Source organism: Aulonocara stuartgranti (assembly GCF_965226115.1).
Source record: "Aulonocara stuartgranti genome assembly, chromosome: 1".
In the NCBI taxonomy this organism is placed as follows: domain Eukaryota; kingdom Metazoa; phylum Chordata; class Actinopteri; order Cichliformes; family Cichlidae; genus Aulonocara; species Aulonocara stuartgranti.
Genome location: NC_138939.1, coordinates 10,556,160 through 10,577,575, shown reverse-complemented (window position 1 = coordinate 10,577,575; position 21,416 = coordinate 10,556,160). Strand labels below are relative to the sequence as shown.

Here is a 21,416-nt window from a genome sequence, read left to right as displayed (position 1 = left end):
GCCACTGCTGTGAGACTGGAGACCACACTGATGAGAAGAAAGATGATGGGTCATCCAGCGACACCCTCTCCTTTTATTAACTCTGATAAGATGGTTTCAACACTCTCTTGAAATGCCCAGCAACCTCCATCAACATCCATCAACATCGACTTTTTCACAAAGTGCCACTCAGTACATTTGTCTACACATCTTAGCTCTCCATACTTTTCTCATATTGGAAACTTATACAGTGTCAGAATAATTTCCACCCCTGCACTTAATACTCAGCAACCCTATGTGAACCTTTTTAACATCTTGTCCATGCCTTTTGTCTGTCTGGCTGAGGGGAGTCTTTGTGAATGGCTCGTGTTTGTCTTTGCCAACCTGCTGCTCTTCAGAAGGCTGTCCTCAGTTGGCCAGTGGAGAGATTGACAGGACCTTAAGATATTTTGTGCTGCGCTGTTGTGCCCCAGCCCAGCAGGTTGGGAAGAGTGAGGGCTGCTCACTGAGTCAGTCGGGCAGGCTACAAGGGAGGGGGAGTCTGGAGGCACCTCAAACCCACAGACGGAACATGCACCACTTTACATGCAAATGAACCCAAAAGATCCCCCTGTGCCTCTGGAAAGAATTGTGCCAAAAAAAAGATTCCTGTTAGCAGTTAATGTGTGGGATTTCCATCAAAGTCAGTTATTCTGTTTTAATTTTAGGTTTCAAGGCACCAACTGAATGGCCTAGCTTTTAGGATACTGCATACAGTTAATTTCTCTCAGGTTTTCTGTGTTAATTTTTGAACATGCATAATGGCATTTAAAGCTACCCTCCCTACCCCCATCAGTTAAATAGATGTGACAGCTCCAGTGGCATAAGTAATGTGTTCACAAATACAAAGCCTGTATCATGTACCATCATGCCTGATATGCTGACAATTTAGATGTTTGTTCTCCCCTGATTATTCCATTTAGTACCTCACTATACTGGATAATCCACTTGTACACATCAAATAGGGACCAACAGCAGAGAGGTTTAGTGTGTGGTTCCACATTATTTTGCTCTGGAATGGGGTCTAACTATGTCTGGTAACCGGGTAGGAATGAAACGTGTCAGAAATAGAATGAGGCCTTTGAAGTAAACGCATGCATATTCCCTATCTCAACAGACACCGATGCTTGGTTAGAAATGTTTGTTGTGATATTTGTGACATACTGGGTATCCATTTAGCATCGTTTTCCAATGTGGAGAGTACCATTTCAGAATATTATGTTGTTAAATTAAGAAATATGCCCAAAGAGGAGAAATTCAAGCCTCATGTGGGATTGCTATTTTTGGCTGTTCAATTTATTTTTGAGTTTTTCCCATTAAGTGCCAGATATCCATGGATGTTTTTATGGTTTCTGAAAATTGGGCTGTGCTTAGGCTGTTAGATTTGGTCCAAGTTAATCTTAAGATAGGCATATCAAATAGGCAAACCAAAACAAAAAACAACTAAATACATTTAACCCTAATGCTGACATAGAAATATGATCAAATCCCATCAAACAAAAACCTCAGAAAGACATTTTTTCCATACACATCATCAACATTGAAATGTGAAAGGTGAAATGAATCATTTTCAGGTTGTTAACATTCTATATATTAATACTTTATGTATATCCCTTTATGCAAAATCCCCAAACCCCAAATTTTTCTGCTGATTAGAAGTCTGACAAAAATCTTAATGTACAATCAGAATATGATTCACATATTGATATTCACACATTAAATATTTAAATTTCTTGCAATATAATAATACAGGAAATTACATCTAGTCTAACATAACCTTACCTTAAAGATTATTATGTCCTAAAGTTAGTTAAGAGAAATGTATGGGCTTCAGGTGTGTCCATATATCACTGATCCTGCCTGGTGAGGTGCATCAGTGAGCTGATGACTGTCTCACTTCTGGTGTAAAGCATGGGTCATGTACCGGATTTGGGTTATGGTTACTCCACTCCTGAATCTACATCTGTATTCATACTTAATGATAACTTGTGCAATTGCTCTAGAGTTAGCCTCCAGTGTTGTCTTCCACAGTCCCATTAAGGTCCTGGTGAATGTTATCAGTGCATTAGCCTTGTACAGTCCCAAGCCTCTAAAGTATCCATGTATGGGGATTGTGTCGTAGGCTTTCCTGTAGTCAATCCAGGCAGGAGCTCCTCCAGAATTCCTTTCATATGGGTGGCCTTATAGGGGTCCCCAAAAACACTGGGGTGGCACACCAAAAACAGAATTTCCAGTTTTATTATGCTGTTGTCAAATATAGGTTACTTGAAGAATATGGCAAAGAGACAGAAAGAAGATAAATATGTACATAGTTAATTATGTACGTAGTTAATTTCCTTGACTGGAAGTCCCAACCATCGCTGTAATGATTCTCAGCAGAGCTGAGCAGAAGTAGCTTAAGATTCACTTTCCTAGAATGGAGTTAACTTTAACAGCAAACTTAATGAAGAAAGACAAGTAACAATTATATATTGTAAGATTGTGAACTGTTGCCTGTCTCTATGTTGCCCATGAGATGCACCAGTGATCTGTCCAGGGATTGGCACCAGCCCAATTCTGCAACATGATATGGATCAAATACGTGTAAATAATATGGTAAACAAATATTACCAAGTAATTAGGTCAGTAGTCCTTTCACTGGAAATAAGATTTTTGAAATTTCAAATACCACACAGATACCTTCATTTTTTTCAAAACCAACTATTTGCAGGTACAAAACAAAAATAATCATTCGCCATCACATTTATGCAAAACAGTTTTATCCGTGGACGTGGGGGGCAGCAAACTTTGGTGGGTGGCCAATTGACTCAAGTGCCAACTCAGCCTGGTCAATGCGGAGCTTCCATATTGTACAGAGACAATTAAATGGCCAGTTTGATGGTATCATGCCCTTGTTGGGATCCTTTGGATCAGGATTCTTTGTTATGTGGACTGGCTCTTGTTCTGGCAGGTTGTTGTGGTGTGCTCTTAAGTCTGCTCTTAGATCCACCAGCCACTTGGTGTTAGTGTTGTGTGCCATCTCTTTCGCGCAGATTTTCTTTCTGTATTGCTTATACAGTTTCAACAGTACTGGTGGGTGGGTCTACACTTGTTATGTTATTCCCTTATAGCTGAGAATACACCCTGGATGGCTCTTTGGAGAACAGGTCATTTATTCTCTTGGCCTCTTCTTTTCTGGTGAATCTCTTCCGTCTAGTGGACTTTGAGCCTTTGTTTGGTAGTTTCCAGAGCCTCCAATCGTGTGGTACCTCTTTTTTCATTAGGGATCTGTCACTCATGGTGGCTTTCTGCACCTCAGTTAACCCTCTAACATTCTTCCAGCCTTTCCTCATTTTGGCATGCAGCCCTTTTTCCCCCTCTATGGTTGCTTTCTCCTACATACATCCTTAATGAGTGTAAGTGCTCCAAGTGCTCCTAAGATTACCGTGGGAGACGAATATATGAGCTCCATTGGTTTCACTGATACTGGTAGTGGAGATGGTGCATAGGGGAGTATTCACATCTGCAAGTTTTTCCTCTGATGGGACTTTGTTAGTGAGACAGGGGTGTTGTACTCTTAGTTGGGTGGATATTTTGAGGTTGAGTTGATAGCTTTGAATTCTGCAATGATCTTCATCCTCAGCTCAGTAGATGCATCTGTCATTGCAAGGGGCTGGGCATCATCTAGTTCACTTCCACTGCTCTCTTCTATTAAGCTGTCTGTTGTTCCCACTGCACTGTAGCCCCTGGATCTCCAGCTCTGATATTAACATTCATTGAATGATAATATTACACTGAGCTTCCAAGTGTTTCTTGGTATTTTAAGTGTCAGTGTTAATTCTCTGCTCATTCGTTGTTCCCACATGTGTTCCTTATAACCTGTCTCACTGGATCAGCTGGCATGCTAGCATTCTATCAAGTCCATGTTGACAGTCCTTGTACATGTTTGCGTTCTTCCAGTAGTCTACTTTTTATCAGTATATCTTGATTCCTTAATGGCCCAAACATCCACGTCAACATGGGCTTCAGTTATGTATCTCTCACTCACATTAAGAGGAAGGCTTAGGTAGCAACATTACTGGATCTATGTCACAGGCAAGGTAATACACACACACACACATACACACACACACACACACACACACACCCACCCTCATTCAGATCTGGCGTTTGGAACTATCTTGGTTTTCATGTGAAGCATGACCCTGATGGTAAGCGCGTCATGGACAAAAGTAAAACAGTATGTCGGATGTGCCACGCAATGCTCAATTGATGGGAACAAATATGACTGCACATTTACACCGACATCATCCTAGTGCAAAGACAAATGGAAGCAGACAAAAACAACAAGCATGCATGCTACAAACTTTACCCGAGTCATTTAGACAGCTGTTAGCACATGATTCTCCTTATGGGGACCTGATATGTTTAATATGCTGCTGAGAGTATAGCCCAGAAGAAGCTTATATATCTGTGTGTGTGTGTGTGTGTGTGTGTGTGTGTGTGTGTGTTCAACACATTTTATGTAACTTTTGTATCTTCTCCTACAGTAGCAGCTACTGAGGGAGAAGCTACATGAAATGTCAAGCAACCTTCCCCACATCTTGTGGATTACTGACTACCTGACAGACAGGCCCCAGTATGTGAGACTGGCCAGTGTTTTGTCTGATTTAGTGATGTGTAGTACAGCAGCTCCACAAGGGACTGTGCTGTTCCTGTTATACACCTCAGACTTTCAGTGCAACTCTGGGTTATGCCACCTACATAAATAATCTGATTCTTCTGCACTGACTGGACATATAAGTGACATTTGGAGGAATACAAAGCACTACTAGGTGATTTTGTGGAACAGTCTGAAAAAACCAAGGTATTGACATCAGAAACCTGCTTTAAAGCAAACAAAAGCAACATTATTGGAGAAAATTAATTACTAGCCTAAAGTTTTCCTATCTACAGAGATAAATCAGGCACCTGCAGGAGTTAAAAGTCAACTTTAACACATATTAGATTTTATGATATACAGCATGTAGTTTTTTGTTTTGTCATAACTACATATTAAGTACCTGTGTACGGAGAAGTTGTGCTTGTAAGCAAAATAACCAAGTTTTTAATGTTTGTTTATGCAACCTTGCCAACCTAATTTGACTCTTAACAACAGAGAAATAACATTTTAGAAGTATCTAATACCTTCAACCACATTAAACAGGAGAAAATACTCAATACTTTGCTTGTTTTTTGGGTACTCATTAATCATTTTAATTTAAAATAAGTTATTTAGCAGCTAAAATCTAAAATTTCCAGACCTCCACGTTTTATGGTATTACAAAACACTTTTTTTCTTCTTTTTTTTCTAAATTAATTTTAATTTTGTATATAATTTTTTTTAACTAATTGAATTTGTTCCTCTAAATGCAAAGTATCTTATGTAATTCCTTAATGATATTATGTGGCACAATAGGAATGAGAACTGATCAGAATTTAGCAATTCTGATTCTATCATTGATTTCACCTATTGGTTTGATTACTCATTGATTCTCACTAGGCTTTCACTGGGTCCACATTGAGAGTCACCACCATCGCTAAGTGACCTATGTGAAAAAGTAATTGCCTGCCCCCCCCCCTTGTTAAATCATGAATTAACTGCAATTAACCACATTTTAATCATGGCTGAGTTCATTTTCCCCAGCTACTCTTAGGCCCATTTACTGCCAGATCTCTTGAATCAAAAAGGCACTTAAATAAAACCCATCTGACAAATTGAAGTAGGTTAAAAGATCTAAAAAAAAAAAGACCCCAAAAAACACATCAAGCCACAATCTAAAACAAAAAGCTGAGAAAGAAAGTCATTGACATCTGGGGTCACAAAGCCATTTCTAAGGCTTTGGGGCTCCAGTGAACCACGGTGAGAGCCATTATGAACAAACAGAGAAAACTCAGAACAGTGGTGAACCTTCCCAGGAATTACTCCAAGACTGCACTGACGGCCCATCTAGGAGGTCACAAAAGAATCCATAACAACATCTAAAGAATTGACAAAAAACACAAACATTTGTCACAATTGCCAAAACACATCATGATCTTCATGAGCTCGAAGAGTTTTGGAAAAATCTTCTGATGACTAATGAAACAAAAGCTGAACTTTTTGTAAGGTTTGTGTCTGGTTACAGTATGTCTGGCATAAAACTAACCCAGGGTTTCATAAAAAGAACACCAAACCAACTCAAACATTGTGGCGGTAATAAGATGGTCTGGGGCTTCTTTGCTGCTTCGGGACCTGGATGAACGGCCATAACAAGAAATCCAGAAGAGGGCAAGGCAAAGTATGTAACATCTAAAAAATAGGAAGTTATTAAAATGCAAGTATATCCATAACACTGAAAAACATTTGGAATGTCAGCAAGACTAGTAATTGTAATCTTGGGTGGGGGAAGTTACATTGCCTTATATCACCTGGCAGCATGTTATAGGAAGATCTAGCTGTAGCTCTAAGATGTGTAGCAATTTCGCCTGTATTTTTTTAAAATTCATGCCTATTTACTTACGTTGATTTATCTCTATAAGATTGCAAGTTATACATTTTTCTTTAATAACAGGTCTACTAAGTAACTAGAAAAGTTGTAGAAGGTGAATTTGTATTAGTCCCTTATGTAACTTCAAGGGAAATTCAGTCTTTTAAGGGTATAAAAGTATTGTTAGAGAGTTAAAACACCGCTACATAAGAAAATGGTACCTTTAACAACAGTGAATGTATCTAACAAGTCACTATTTAGGATTTTTTTCCCTCCATGTTCTATAAATATTTAATGTTAATAATCTAAAATGCTTATTCTGAAAGCAAATGGCCAATTTTGATTTCAGGCATGCCCCAGTAGCATTTACACAACAGGGAAATACACAGATGATTACAAACCAAGTCTAACTCTATACTAAGCAGCAGTTCCCAACATTTTGTGCACCCAGTCTGCACGCCTACATATGCGAGCGTGTCTGGTGGCAGGCCTCCCAGGCAGCAGCGTACCAGCATCAGGCTTTTCTAATGAGTCCATAAGAAGCACAACTTCTTTGTTGTGCTGCCTGGAACATTACTCTGCATTTGAAATGCACCCAGCGGACTAGCATGCATCTTTTATCGTTGGATGCAGCTGTCCGTGCTTTCTGAACACTTACAACTAGCAAGCTTCCCTGACTATACTGCCAACGGGCAATAAGTGATAGAACTGTGGAAAAAAAAGAAATATTTACCACTACACAGGAGCAAGAGAGTAATTCTTTAAAGAGAATATTCACGTTATTGGCAAACAAAAGCAGAAACTTTTGAAAAGTAGACTTCAGAGCAACTGATTCTTTGCCTGGGGAGACAGGCAAGGGTGAGGGATGACAATAAAGGGTAAAGAGAAATATATACGGAGAGCAACAGAGACAAAGGGGGAAAAGACAAAATCTATATGCATATACTGCAGCCTACAACACAAGTAGCACTTTATTCCTGAGAGAGAAGCATCAGTCCTGACAGCATATGGCATCTGTGCAAAATCCATTAATTTTTAATATACCGGGTGCTGAAATGAAAAGGCTTCCTGAGACAAGCAATTGTCAGATGTCAGTAGTGTTTTGATAACTTTTTTTCATCTCCCTTTTTATTTGCATTCATGAAATGGAGCTGTCCACATGCCACCTTACTGTGGACATGGCTGGAGACTGACATGGAGCCATTTTCCACACAATTGCTCCCACTTCCAGTCAAGTGTTGGGGTGAAAAAGGAAAACAGAAATGTATGGAATGACAGTGTGTGTTAGAGGACACAAGTAAGCACTCATAGTGGACTCATTTAAACATCAATTTACCTCTGATCACATGACAACAAGTATACACATACGCCAAAAGGGCAAGAATGCTAACAAGCATGTGGAAAAGTGCTAAATATGTATCTGTGAATCTAGTTTTCCATTTAAGACGTGTTTTAATATTATTTAAATGTGATTTAAATTATGTAAATACATGTCTTAATAACAATGCATGGATTTGTACAAGATATTAAAGTAGTTGTTTAAAGAACAGATTACAAAGGTCTCTTCATAGAAGAGCAGAGAAGTGTTGTAGAGCACAAATGTTCTCCAGCTGTGTGGCTCATCTCCGTTAGAAGGATAAGATGAGCCACTCTCAATGAGAGATAATACAAAGAGGTCAGTCAGTGTAATGATTTTTTCCCCCCACTTTTGTCATCTCAGTCAATTCCATAGGAAAGTCCTTGACCCTCTTAATGCAAATACATGACTACTACACAGGAGTATTTTTTTTTCCTCCGCTTGCCCCTTTTAACAGATAACTCATTGGACTCATTTAGAGTCATGGAATCATCTCCTTGTGCAGAGGGTGCATTACGAGATATTTATTCATATTCATAAAATGCCAATTTAAGGCTTGCGAGTGGCCATAGGAGATGAGTGGGAACTTGCAAAATCCAATAAGAGCTGCTTTGGAGACAGGTGCAAAGTGGACTAATTAATAGCAATCTATACACTGGCCAGGGCATGCAGTGGGCCGACTGAGACACACTTAGGTCAGGCAATGAAAAGATAGCAGCTCCAAATTCATTTTCTCACTGTGGCTCTCCCAAAGGAAGGCTCAGAAGTACACTCACACTTCCTTTAATGCCTTCACTGGGGTGTAATTTATTTTTGCGTTTGCCAGCACATTTGGAAAGTTCATTACCTCGCTCATGGCTTGTTAATTAGCCTTGTAAAGCCGCCATTAGATCTCCTCGGGCCAGGGCCGAGATGAGACTTTTGTCCCAAAACATTAACACACTGCAGGAGGCCTGTAAAACTGCACTCTGCCCATTTAAGTTGTAACAGTGACACCTCAGTAAAAACCTGAAAGATGGAGGGGACACACATGGCAAAGTCTCTTGGACGTGTACCACTTTCACCTTTGGTGCCATTGACAGGGGTTGACCCCATTTCACTCTCTACCACCTGTTCAGCAATGACTGACTGATTCCCAGAACCATAGACGTCTTTACGCCTTTTGGTCATTGCTAAATTTCAGTTGATGTAAGTCGTTGTGGTGATCTCCTCAGGGCTGTCTCTCATTTCCGACCCTAGAGGTCCAACAGGGGAGACACATTAATGAACAGTAAAAAAAATCAGACTCAGCTGGTGGGTTTAAGAAATCCTACTGTGCAAGGCGTGACTATAGGAACATGAACTGGCACCATTGCTACAACACCAGCAGTGGAGACCAGCTACCGTAGCCTTATTGATTATGCAGGTGCTCATTTGTGTGGCCAAGCGGCTAGCAGGCATGTGTCTCATTTGAACTTTACAGGAATGGAACAGGATCCGATTTCCCCGCTGCAAAAAGGAAGCCCTGGTGCTTTATTTTTAGAACAGCTGCGTCTAATGGGGCCTGGCAGGTACAGGAGGCGTCACATCTGTTGAGGCCCAGGTGATGCTCTCACCCTCCACTCCTCCTCGCTCCTCACCCGCCCCCTACCAGTCAAATGACTCACGTTGAAGATCAACAGTGTCATTTCCAATAAACTCGTTTTCCTCTTCCTGCCACTTTCCATCAGTTCTGGCGATAGGTTCTTGCTAGTAGCCATTTCATTCCACAACACGGTGGAATAGGAGATGCATAATGTAAAAGATGTAAAGAAGATGAATGCTCTGTCTAATGCCAGGGCACCAGGAAGATTAATTAGAAAAATCCAGCTTTCTGACTGGCTAAAGTTTAGTGGTATAGAGCCTATACATGTGAATGTGAGTGCCTCCTTCTGGATATCAGCTAGGGCACAGTGAGACTGCTAGGTGAAGTTGCCCTTCAAATGTAATAAGGAGAATCCAATAAATTTGCTGAGGAAATGTTTGATGATAAAGATGTTAAATCGTGCTTGATTTAAGGTTTTGACTGTACAGTCAGGATTGTTTCACATTATTATTATTATTATCATTCACACAGGACTTTTTTCTGACTTTGTACAAACAGTTTGATAGATCTGATGCCCTGATCTTTCCAGGATTCATGTCTAGTGCTGATATGATAGCTTCATTTTTTCTGCAGTTGGCATAGGTCTTTTTGAATTTCCTAATTTTCCATTCATCCATCCATTTTCTCAACCATTTATCCAGTTCAGGATCGTGGGGGGCTGGAGTCTATCCCAGCTGACGCTGGGCAGTAATATGAAGGAGACTATTTAATTGCACCACAACAGCATCAACAGAAATATTTTTCAGTACTTTCTGCTGTGTTTAGTACTGTGTTCATTCATTTTAAGGAGACCAATTCTGTCTATATATTGTGCTATCTTAATTTATCTTGTACTAGTTCTTATTTGTGGGAAATTAAATGAAATTAAAAAATGGCAAATATAGGAACCTGTGATTCAAATTATTCACAATAAAATCCTACTAAATCACACCTGCCATTGTTTTAATGGGCACTATCACTGAATGTGATCTTATTTATTCATTTAATTCTTTTTAATTCTTAATGTCTCATAGCTTTAGCTTCCCAAACTTAAGAATCGTTCATGGTGATAAAATATCATGAGCTGAATTGTCATTTTTTTTCTTTTAAGTATAGTACAAATAAACAGGAACTGGTAGAGAAAACAATGAATAGTGCACAATGAAAAACACTCTTTTTTTTAAATACACTGGATTTCAAGAAAGACCTTTAAAATATAAAAAAAATTTCATATTATTCATTGGCGACCCTTGACATAGTTTACTCATGTGTAATATAATTCTTATGGCTTTGGTGATGAGAAAATGTAATAACATGTTCTTGCTCCGTGTTCCCTTTCAAGTTTGCAACCAGGCGATCTGACAGTTTCTCTAGCTGAGCAAAACATTCCTGCTCTCTTTCTACCTCTACCTGAAACCCACACCGCTCCAAGCGTCATCTGTATCAAGCATCACTGTGGCAGACTTGAATAGCTCACTGGAAACAAGAATATATCTCATTCATACCAGGGTGGGGTAGCACACCACAGAACAATAAGATCAACAACAATAACAACAGCAGCAGCAGCCACAACAACACGGCAGACTGCTGATAAAAGGGGGGTTTGAGTTTCACAAGTTCCTTTCAGCTCTGCAGAACGGTGCCATCAGCTGTACCATATCTCTCTTCTCTCCTCTATTCCACCCTCCCTCGACCCTCTTCCTTCCCTTTTCTCTCTTCCTATCTAGAAGACAGGAAGCTGTTTGTTGGGATGCTCGGCAAGCAGCAAAGTGAGGATGATGTCCGGCGGCTGTTCGAGACCTTCGGCCAGATTGAGGAGTGCACCGTCCTCCGAGGGCCTGATGGGGCCAGTAAGGGTCAGAGCCCACACACCTCCAACTCTTTTTTACCCCCTTCTTCCGTTTTTCTTAGTCCTTCTGTCTTTGTGTTCTATTTCACTTTCTACTCTTTACCAGAGGTGGGACCAAGTCATTGTTTTGCAAGTCTCAAGTAAGTCTCAAGTCTTTATCCTCAAGTCTCAAGTCAAGTCTCAAGTAATGTCAGGCAAGTCAGAGTCGAGTCTCAAGTCACTGGTGTAAAAGTCCGAGTCAAGTCACAAGTCTGAAACTTTGAATTTCAAGTCCTTTCGAGTCTTTAAAAAAAAAACAACGAAAAAATAATGTTGCAGTTATATGCTAAATGTAAATATTAGACCATGTAATTTTAAATCTGTGTTTTTCTCAACACATGACAAAAGTGAACGTAGAAAATATACACAAATTGTGAAATTGCACCTCTTTAAAATGCAGCTCAATTAAACTTAGCTCCAAGAATAATTTTCACCGACAGTTCTGAGATAAGCTGCATGTTATTCTTGGATGCGGTTGTAGGACCAGCTTTAAAATCGCATGACAAAAATATCATACACATTAAAAAAAACTGTATCACCAACGTAGCCTGGACAACATTTGCTAGTTAGATGAAGTCAGCTATCTCATCGTAGCATATTTATATGCATATTTATAATCATACGGTTCTTGGAGTGAGTGCATACACTCATGAAGTTTAGTAACTTCAGGTCACTGCAACAAGCCCAGGTACAGTTTACCGACGGATGGGTACAGGACCTTGAAATGCACCGTGTAGAACGAAAGACCATCGTACGTATCATAAGTTTACCAGTCTCACAAATTGTCGTCATAAATACACATTCATTAACCGTTTATTAATAGGACCTTTGAGCTCAACGGTAATTAATTAGCAGTGGAAATAATTTCTGGTACCCATCACAGAAATGTAGCAGTGACAATAATATTGTATGCTGTAATCGTACTGGGCAATTAGTGATACAAAAAACCTGTTTTATCCTGTGAATAAAAGTATATGTTTTTGTCAATGTACCATAATAACAGAGGCGAAACGCAATATTGTGTCAGGACAATTCACTATTTATGCACAATAAACAAAGGAGCATAGCGCGACAATTTCTGTTCAGCGCCAGACTTGCTTGTAACCTATATCACTAATTATGTTATGAAAATGACGTATTAACTACTAAAAAACACTGACCTTCGTGTAAATGCTTGGAGCAGACTAACCTGTGAGCTGGAGGGTTCTGGGACGTTATATTTGGTCTTAGAATGGCTGCAATCCAGTCGCGTCTTTGTTACTTCGGAAACATGGCTCGAACAATTTCTCTTCAACGACGTAATCCGATAACAACCGATCTCTTTACCCGTCGGCTTCCCGTGGCTGTCATGCGACCGGCTATTGCAGTTAATGATACAACAGCTTCTTGACATTTTTGTGTTTCTTTTTATCGCTGTGTAACTGATTTTAATTGAAAGCCTGCGTGCGCTAGTACCTCTTGCCACGAGTTCCCAGAATCCTTTGCGGTTCTACCCGTGAATGACGTCACATTTTCAATCTCTATATAATATGCATGTTAAATTTTATATTTGGGGTAAAATATCAAGTCTTTTCAAGTAAACCGGTTCAAGTCCAATTCAAGTCCCAAGTCATTGGTGTAAAAGTCCAAGTCAAGTCACAAGTCTTAGAACATTTTTTCAAGTCAAGTCTAAAGTCATAAAATTAATGACTCGAGTCTGACTCGAGTCCAAGTCATGTGACTCGAGTCCACACCTCTGCTCTTTACATTTTTAGCACCATGCTTCACCCATGGTGCACTCATTGACATTGTCTATAATCCTCCCTTTTTGGTTTTTTTCCCCACTCTCTTATATGTCGCGCAAGCGTACCTTTCATGCATCATTGTCACTGTGCCTCAACACATCCTTCCTCCCACGTTCTTTTTCTCACTACTTTTTGTATTTTGTTTTCTTTTGTCCTCATGTCACCTTTCGCTTCTTTTTTCTTTCCTCCCCGAACTTCTTCTCATGTTGTCTCTTCATCACGGCAGCTTCCCTCCACCCTGTGCTTGTACTCAACAAATACATCACACAACACCTCGTCTTTCTGCTCACTCCTCTCCTCCTCCCGTTCGTCCTGTTATCTGAAAAGCAGAGGGGTGTAATCATGTTTGTTTCCCACATTCCCATCATCCCTCCCCAGAGACACCATTGGACAATAATGCCCTACTGTAAATAAAGCAGCCAGGCTCTGGGTTTTGCTGCCGTCACTCACTGTGCGGCAAATTTGCCTGTATTCGGGAACAGCTTATGCATTTTTGTCCGTGGCTTATATGATATTTGGTTAACAGAGCATGTTCAAATTAAAGATGGCTGTAAAATATGTGATGAAGGTGTGATTGTTCACAGAGTGCAAAAGGCTCCTAATCAAATTTTGATGGGTCTCTCTCGCTCTCACAGCCAAATTTGGAGCAATAAAGCCCACGATATTGCGCTGAACCTCTACCATCTTTTCTTTTTGTTGACTGTGATTTATTCTTCTACATGAAGCTTCTGAATGTGTGTGAGAGATGTGTGGGAAGGCAAAAGAGAGAGGATGATAATCTTGCAACGCCTTCTGAGTATATCAAAGAGAAAGCCTGGCTATACTGAACCACACACCTATCGGTGTCTACATCTGTTCCCCTCACTGTTAATCCCGGGTCTATTGCTCTGCATTGCCCCAGCAGCCCAGTACCTTTCCTTCTCCCTGCCTTGTTTCCTCTTTTGCTGTCTCTTTCTTCTTATCTGACTCCCTCTCTTTCTGTCTGCTCAGATGCCTCAAGCTGATTGACAGCACATAAAATGAAATAAGGCCGGTGCTGCTGTGTCAGACAGGAGCTAGTTTTCTCCCTCATTCGTGCTTTCACTTCTTTTCACCCTCCTGCACCCCACACCTCAACTCTTTCTTTGTCTCTCTTCACATGCCATACTTTCCCGCTTTGTTATTTGTCTCTATTATCACAGACTTGATCATTCATTTCTCTTCAAGTTTCACTGCTATGAAATGGAAACTGTAAAGTAATGTTAACTATGAATGCCACCACCAGACAAAGGTCTCATATATAGGTATCTGGGCCTATCAGTCACCGTGCAACAGTCCTATGCAATCATTACGGGATGTTACGGCAAATTATTTTGCCAGGCGCCTCGCTCGGGATGAGGTTCCCGTAATTTGAATGAGACAGACCTTGAAATTGACAGTGCTATCTGTTCCATGGTAGAGGCTTTGTCCCCTGTTGATGTAAATTTATGCTACTCAGAGGCTTTTCAGCACCCCTCTTCACCCAATAAAAAGGCCGAGAAGTTTAACATCCATCTCTCTATGGCGCTGCTCCTCAAAGTACTTTCAAAGTGCAACACTTGCTGCCAGAGTTGAATAGAGCCCCGAATTGTCAGGAATAATAGAGAGATGGCTTTTAGGTCTATAATTAAGTTGTGTTATAAATGTCACCCATCCAGAGGGATGGAATTCATGCATACATATTATTACCCCGGGAATTCAAAAGGCAGTGCAGATCCTCTCGCTTGAAAGCAATACAATCTCTCTTTTTCCCTTTTCTCCAACTCATTCTGAGCCATCAAATTCAAAAACCCAACAGTGCACTATAATTTCTGAGGCTGTAGCACTTCCCAGTTCTTTCGAGTTGTTGTGCTCCGTGTCCCTTTACTTTTTTTTAGGTCAGCAAAAGCAAAGCTACAGACTATTTTTTGATGGGAAATTTTGACAACATTGTATGTTCAGCATGACTTTGGTGATGGTGTATGCAAGCCCCGCAGTTAAGAGTCTGGTCTGTCTGGGCTACGTTGCCGGGATCACTGTGACCCTGGCACAATATATGCTGGCCTTGTTAGGGAACAAGCAGCGAGTTATCTTGCCTTAGAAAACTAGAAGGCTTTTTCGAGAAAAAACTGATCCCTTTTTATTTAAGCTACAAAGGTTAAATGTGTTTATTCTTCCAAAAGACAGAGCTACAGTCAAATGGTACACAGTAAGTTGATGTATTTCAGCTGGACAAATGAAGACCTTTCCTGACACTTCCCGGAGGGGGGTTCAAGTGAAATAAAAGGGTGCTAGAATGCTATGACAGAATCAAGGGCTTGTTTGACTTATCACTTTGCCTCTGTAGATCTATACAGCTTTGAGGACACTGACTGTACAGAACACATGGCCTTTACTACTCACCACATTTTCACACATAACAGTTTCACGTGCTAACAATTTATTGTATGGCTTGAAAGTGTGTGCAAAGCCTGAGGTAAACGTGGAAATTGTCCTGCCACAGTTCTATCTATTTGATTTTGTCAGTAAATTATTAATTTGTTTGTTGGGAAAGCAAAGCTGACTCCTGAGAGGTAGAAGTGAATGGATTGCTGCCAGACACAAAAAAGCTCCTGAGCCTACCTATTAGTGTTTGTAGTTTAAAAGAATCATCACTCCTTTGGTCATGTAGAATGAATATATGAATGTGTGTAACTATTTTAAAACCGATATCTGCAGTTCACAAGAAACCAGGGATTGAACCCAGAAAAAGCCTGACTGGTTCTTTGACACTGCTGCTACTCAATTAATAAAAAATGGGGAGAATTAATCCATGAGTTTGTTAATTAGGTATCTCTTGACTTAACACATGAGCTACCTGAAGGCAAGGATAAGAATAGGACATAACAGAATACCCTGTGCAGTCTATGACAACCATAAAGCTTAGAGAAATAGCTCTTGTTTCATTTAATGGCTTTCTGCAAAATTACCACATTTCAGTTCCACTGCATTTCAGCTCACCATCTTTCCCTTTATGATATTAATATAATGCGTGTCCTTACTGAGACCATACTAACAGATACGCTTTAGTCGTGCAGCGTTCCAAAACTCACGTTGTAATACTATGCAATATTATCTACTTCAATTATTTTTAATATTATTTGACTTTTTAATGCAATGTGGCTCCAGAGTAATGCTACCAAAGCCTGCTTCCTTGTCTTCTGGCCAGCTTTTTTGTTGACTTTTCTTTTGTGTATTAACTACAAAACAGATTTAAGATGATTTGAATGTCCCTTGAGCAAAGCACCCCCTCATCTGAAATTATATTCGAGGAAAGATTCGGTTAGATAGGCAGATTATAATGCTATGCCTTTGTCATCATAATCTCTTTTATGAGTGACTGCACACAAATCACAATGTGTAAATATTAAACAGATTAATAATCACAAACAAGTCATGATAGTAAATGCCTTGGCTCCATGCTCTAAAGTGGTGGGGGTCAAATTAGAAATGGGCAAGAGACAGGGTGTTCCAAGCAGCTAATGCCTTTAGTACAATTAGCTTGATTTATTCAGTTATGCACTCAACACACAAGTGGCAGAATATATTTACAAACCAGATAACATGAAAACGATGGTATTCAAGGCCATCCTGCTGATCTCCCCGCCTCTCCTCTCTTTCTCTCTTTCTATCTGTGCAGGCTGTGCCTTTGTCAAGTTCTCCAGCCATGCAGAAGCACAGGCCGCCATCAACAGCTTGCATGGTGGTCAGACTATGCCTGTGAGTAACAAGCTCATAACAAGTACTGTCATAATTGCTGCCATGAGTTGTCATGTTCATTTACTACAGTTGCATGCAATTGTGTTTTACACTTGATGTGAGCAGTTTTCTGTGAAAGTTTTCCAAAGGTTGTTCATATTTACTCTTTTCTGTTTTGCCTATGGTCTGAGTTCTATAAAATCACTGAGGCAGACTAGTCTAAAACAACAACACTGGTAAACTTGTTGACACTTTCTACCCTGCCAAGAGGCAGCCACTGACTAAGTGTTTTTTTCTTTTCCACATGACTACTCCCACTGCATAATGTGCACCTCTTTTAAAACTCAATTCCGAGCATATTTCCATTTTCTTTTTTTATATAGTAGTAAACTCTATCATGCATTCAAAAAACACGGACCATTATTAAGGTGCTAGTGAACATTTTGTAGTCAAAGGGGAAAAAAACTACACAAGTTAACCCTCTCAGGTTCAAATTAAGTTTTTGTTGCTAATGCACAAAAGAATACCTGCAGTGGTACTTCTGAGTAAAAAAAACCTCATAAAATATGTATGTGGGGTAATCAGGTTGTTAGCTTTTAACTGTTGCAAATCTGCAATGCCTGCCTTGAGAGGGTTAAACTGCCCGCAAAAATGTAACGCATGCACCGATTACGGAATCATTTGTAATATGAACAGGACAGATTAAAGTCCGTTTCTTTAAACGGTGTTGGAGAAATGTCTTGAAAACATCTCATCAAACTCAAATTATTAACAGTGATAGCTTGGTCCCTGTCATGGGACTACTTTTTGTTAAAGAATATTAAATATTTAAAACACTTGAAAACACTTATCATGGAAAGCCTCATTACAGAGACTAGAAGGGAGGTTAACAAGTAAGTCAATAATATTGAAAAGCACCCTAGAGTTAGGATGGATCTTCAAAATGAGGTCAGATTAATAAGCTGCTTTTGCTTCCTTAACTGCTTCCTGACATTTCAGCATTAAGTCCTTTATAATATTGTGAGACACTTACAGTTTATCACCCCTCCATTAACTTTTGGCTTTACATTTCCTCATCAAACCCCGGGTATTATCTATCAAAGTACAGGGTTGCGGACACGTTACATTGTCAATAATAATACACCTTCCAAGCTTATTTATAGATCAAATTGCCTAAAGATGTAAAAAGCAGAAATATATTTGGTTACTTTTGTAAAATAATACTTAAATTTGGTCCCTCCTCTCTCAACCAGCATGAGACAAAGAGGAGCAGCAGTGGCTGTGAGATCTAGAGAGTAACGGAAGCAGCATTACATTTTAAGGTACAATTATGTAGCCATGCTTATCTGCAGAAGCTAAAATAAATAAAACATATTGTTAATAAATATATAAAGTTATTATTATTATTATTATTATTATTATTATTATTATTATTATTATTTAGAAAACCTGTTCCTTAAAGGACACAACACATATGTTAAAGAGGAAATGACATTCCACTAGTTTATATTGCCTGCAAAAATAGACTGCTACTTCCATAAAGGCAGGAAATTTTACTATTTGTCATTCCAAGAAACCAGGAGCCATTCTGCTTTTCTGTACTGTGTCTTTTCAGTGTCTTTTCATGTTGAGCCTTGTGTTCCTTTAGTTCTTAGTATTAATAGTTTCAGTCAGATTCCTAAACCACCTTAAATGGCACCGTTCGATTTGGATGAGCCCTCTGAAATGGCCAAGCCCTTCACCCAATCTCTCTAAATCACCACCTTATAATTCTGGAGGGGTTTAGGTTTCCAGATGATCCCAGTAGTGATTGAGACGGAGCCCTGGCAGTCCAATCCTCAGCTGACAATTGCTGGCTATTAATTAGTACTTTGATTTTACATATGATCAATTTATCTTTATTAACAGGCTATGCATCACAGTTGCTGTAATTGAATTAATTTTTTTTTAAACTTACTTGATCCTGCTGAATTAGCTAATTATGGGCTGATTTCCAGTCTTTCTTTCATTTTGAAAGCTCTCAAAAGATTTGTTTTAAATTAACTAAGTGATCATTTGCAGGGTAACAGTTTATCTGAAGAGCTTCAGTAAGGATTTAGAGTTTGTCTCAGTGCTTGTCCTGCTAGATCTCAGTGCAGTATTCAGTACTGGTGTTCGCATTATTTTTCTACATTGACTACAATACACTGTTGGCATTAAAAGCAATGTGCTACGAGGAGTTTTTTTCTCACACATAAAATGACATGGAGTTCAACAGGGTTTTGTGCTGGGACTGAAGCATTTTTATGTTATATATGCTTCTCTAGGGTAATAGTACTAGAAAACTTTGCATACATTTCCGTAGCTATACAGACGATATCCATTTATATTGATATATAAAGTCACATGACGCAAATCACCAAATAAACCAAGAAACTAAGTTTCACTGCAAGTCATCTTAGAGTAACTTTTGATCATCATGTATCCTTTAACATGCACATTAAACAAATATGTGGCACTGCTTTCTTTCATCTAGACATTATCATTAGAATTCTAAACACTATGTGTCAGAGTGATTCCAAAAAACTAACCCATGCATTTGTTAATTATACATCAAACTTTTGTAGTTCCTTATCCCTGAAAAGGCTTGAGTTGATCCAAAATATTGAAGCTAGAGTACTAACAGGGAGCAGAAAGAGGCATCATATTTCTCTCATATTCACTCATATTCACTGTCTCCCTGTTAAATCCAGAAGTTAATCCTCACATTCAAAGTCTTGTATAATCAGGCCCCATCATATCTTAAGGACTTCACAGCATCATATTATACTAATAGAGCATTTTGCTCTCAGGTGCAGTCTTGTGGTTCTTAGAACTTTTTTTTAAAGGGATTCCTTTTTCCTTTTAAAAGGGAGTTTTTTCCTTCCCACTGTTGCCCAGTGCTTGTAGAGGAACACTTCATTGCTGGGATTTTCTGTCTAATATTGTAGGGTCTTTACCTTGAACGTATGAAATGCCTTGAAGCAACTGTTGTTGTGAGGTACTGCTGTAAAAACAAAACTGAATTACATTGGCTTAACATGACATGTAATAAGAGACAGCATTATAACTGGTCTCTGTGCTTTTATAGAGTCCCGCAATCACACTTTATGCACTGCTGGCTAACTACAGTTTCAGACTAAACTGCCTAAACGTCTTGTGGGTCATAAATGAGGATAGAGAGAGATTATTTTTTGTGTAGGTTTATAAAAGCTCATTTATATCAAATCATCAAAAAAAACTTGATGTTGAAAATTATACAGAAATAGGAAAACTACATAAGTATAACACTCAATACACCCATTGACTCATTACAAAGAACAACAGTTGCTGACATCAAATGCAAGACCTTGCATCCTTCGGATAGAAAGTAATCTGAAATATAGATTACCACGTATGTGACTATGCGAGGAATTGTAAATACTGGGTAAAATGTGGGAGACTGGTTTGATGAATGTCTGAAATAGCATTAGTTGGTGTTTATTTCTTTAGCTGAAGAATGAGACCACTAAACCTGTAACTCTTGTCAAACAGCAGTTCATTATGAATTGGATACGCTTCTGTTAGGTTTGAACAACGTTACCAAAAAACGCTTAAGTAAAAGAAATGACGAATTACAAAGCACCTCCCTGCCAGTGCTGTGTGTGTTGGGTACTACACAGCTGGACACACACATGAGCATGCACACACTTTCTGGCAGACATCCGCACTTTCACACACTTCACTGATGTTCCGCCATAAATATTTACGGATGCTTCCTGGCAGCCAGATAGTGTCTTGGAAGCCAGATTTAATTTACACATCTTTTTGATGCATCCTCATTTTGCATTACATTGAAGTAGTGAAAAAGGGAAATAAGTGGAGGAGATGTTTTAACTTTGCGTGAGAATATAGTTTGCAACCAACATTGTGGCATATATATATCGAGTGTCAAAATTCACTGGGTTGCGGGTCGAGAGCCAAAAAAAGTCATGTTGCGTATTGATCAATTGTACTTATATTGGGACTGTTTTTGAAATTTGATTCTAATCAAAATATTTGTCTTTACTTAAAATATCTTGTAGAGAAACTAGAAAGTTTACATAATTGACTGTAGCAATAGGATGTTTTTTTTTTCTTTCTTTTTCAACAAGTTTAACTCGTGCTGGCTACCTTTGCACAGTTTGTGTATGATGTCTACTTTGTTTCACAAATGCAGCCGCATTAGACCATGTCAATAACAAACCTGAGCTCTGTTGCAGATAAACTGTCCAAGGCAACATATGGAGCCCCAAATAAACCTGGGGCAGATCAAGAGATCCAATTGTTCATTAATAATCTATATTATCCATATCTTTCTCCCTCTATCCCTGCACCTGTTGTCCGCCTCTGCCCAAATCCAGCTTCCTCTCAGATTAATAGGCAAGGTGGCCATTAGTATCCAACTAAGGCTTTGGTACCAATGGGGGATGCAGTTAATTTGGATAATATTACTGCCACATGTCGTCAACAACTAACTAACAGGAGGTAGGATTCAGAGAGTGGG

General features: G+C 39.3%; 1 protein-coding gene across 8 annotated transcripts in view; it reads left to right on the top strand.

Annotated features, from left to right (window-relative positions):
* The window catches only part of celf6 (CUGBP Elav-like family member 6), a 171,833-nt gene that overhangs the window by 108,901 nt on the left and 41,516 nt on the right, over nucleotides 1-21,416 (top strand). For 6 of the 8 annotated variants that reach the window (XR_014277219.1, XR_014277220.1, XR_014277221.1 and 3 more), the window contains exons 4-5: nucleotides 11,194-11,322; nucleotides 16,815-16,894. Coding sequence is in view for 3 of the 8 variants with exons in the window: in XM_082536061.1 (XP_082392187.1) it covers nucleotides 11,194-11,322; nucleotides 16,815-16,894 (209 nt within the window). In the remaining 5 variants the exon portion in view is untranslated. The remainder of the gene's footprint in view (nucleotides 1-11,193; nucleotides 11,323-16,814; nucleotides 16,895-21,416) is intronic. The other 2 variants (XR_014277217.1, XR_014277218.1) reach the window with 1 other exon arrangement.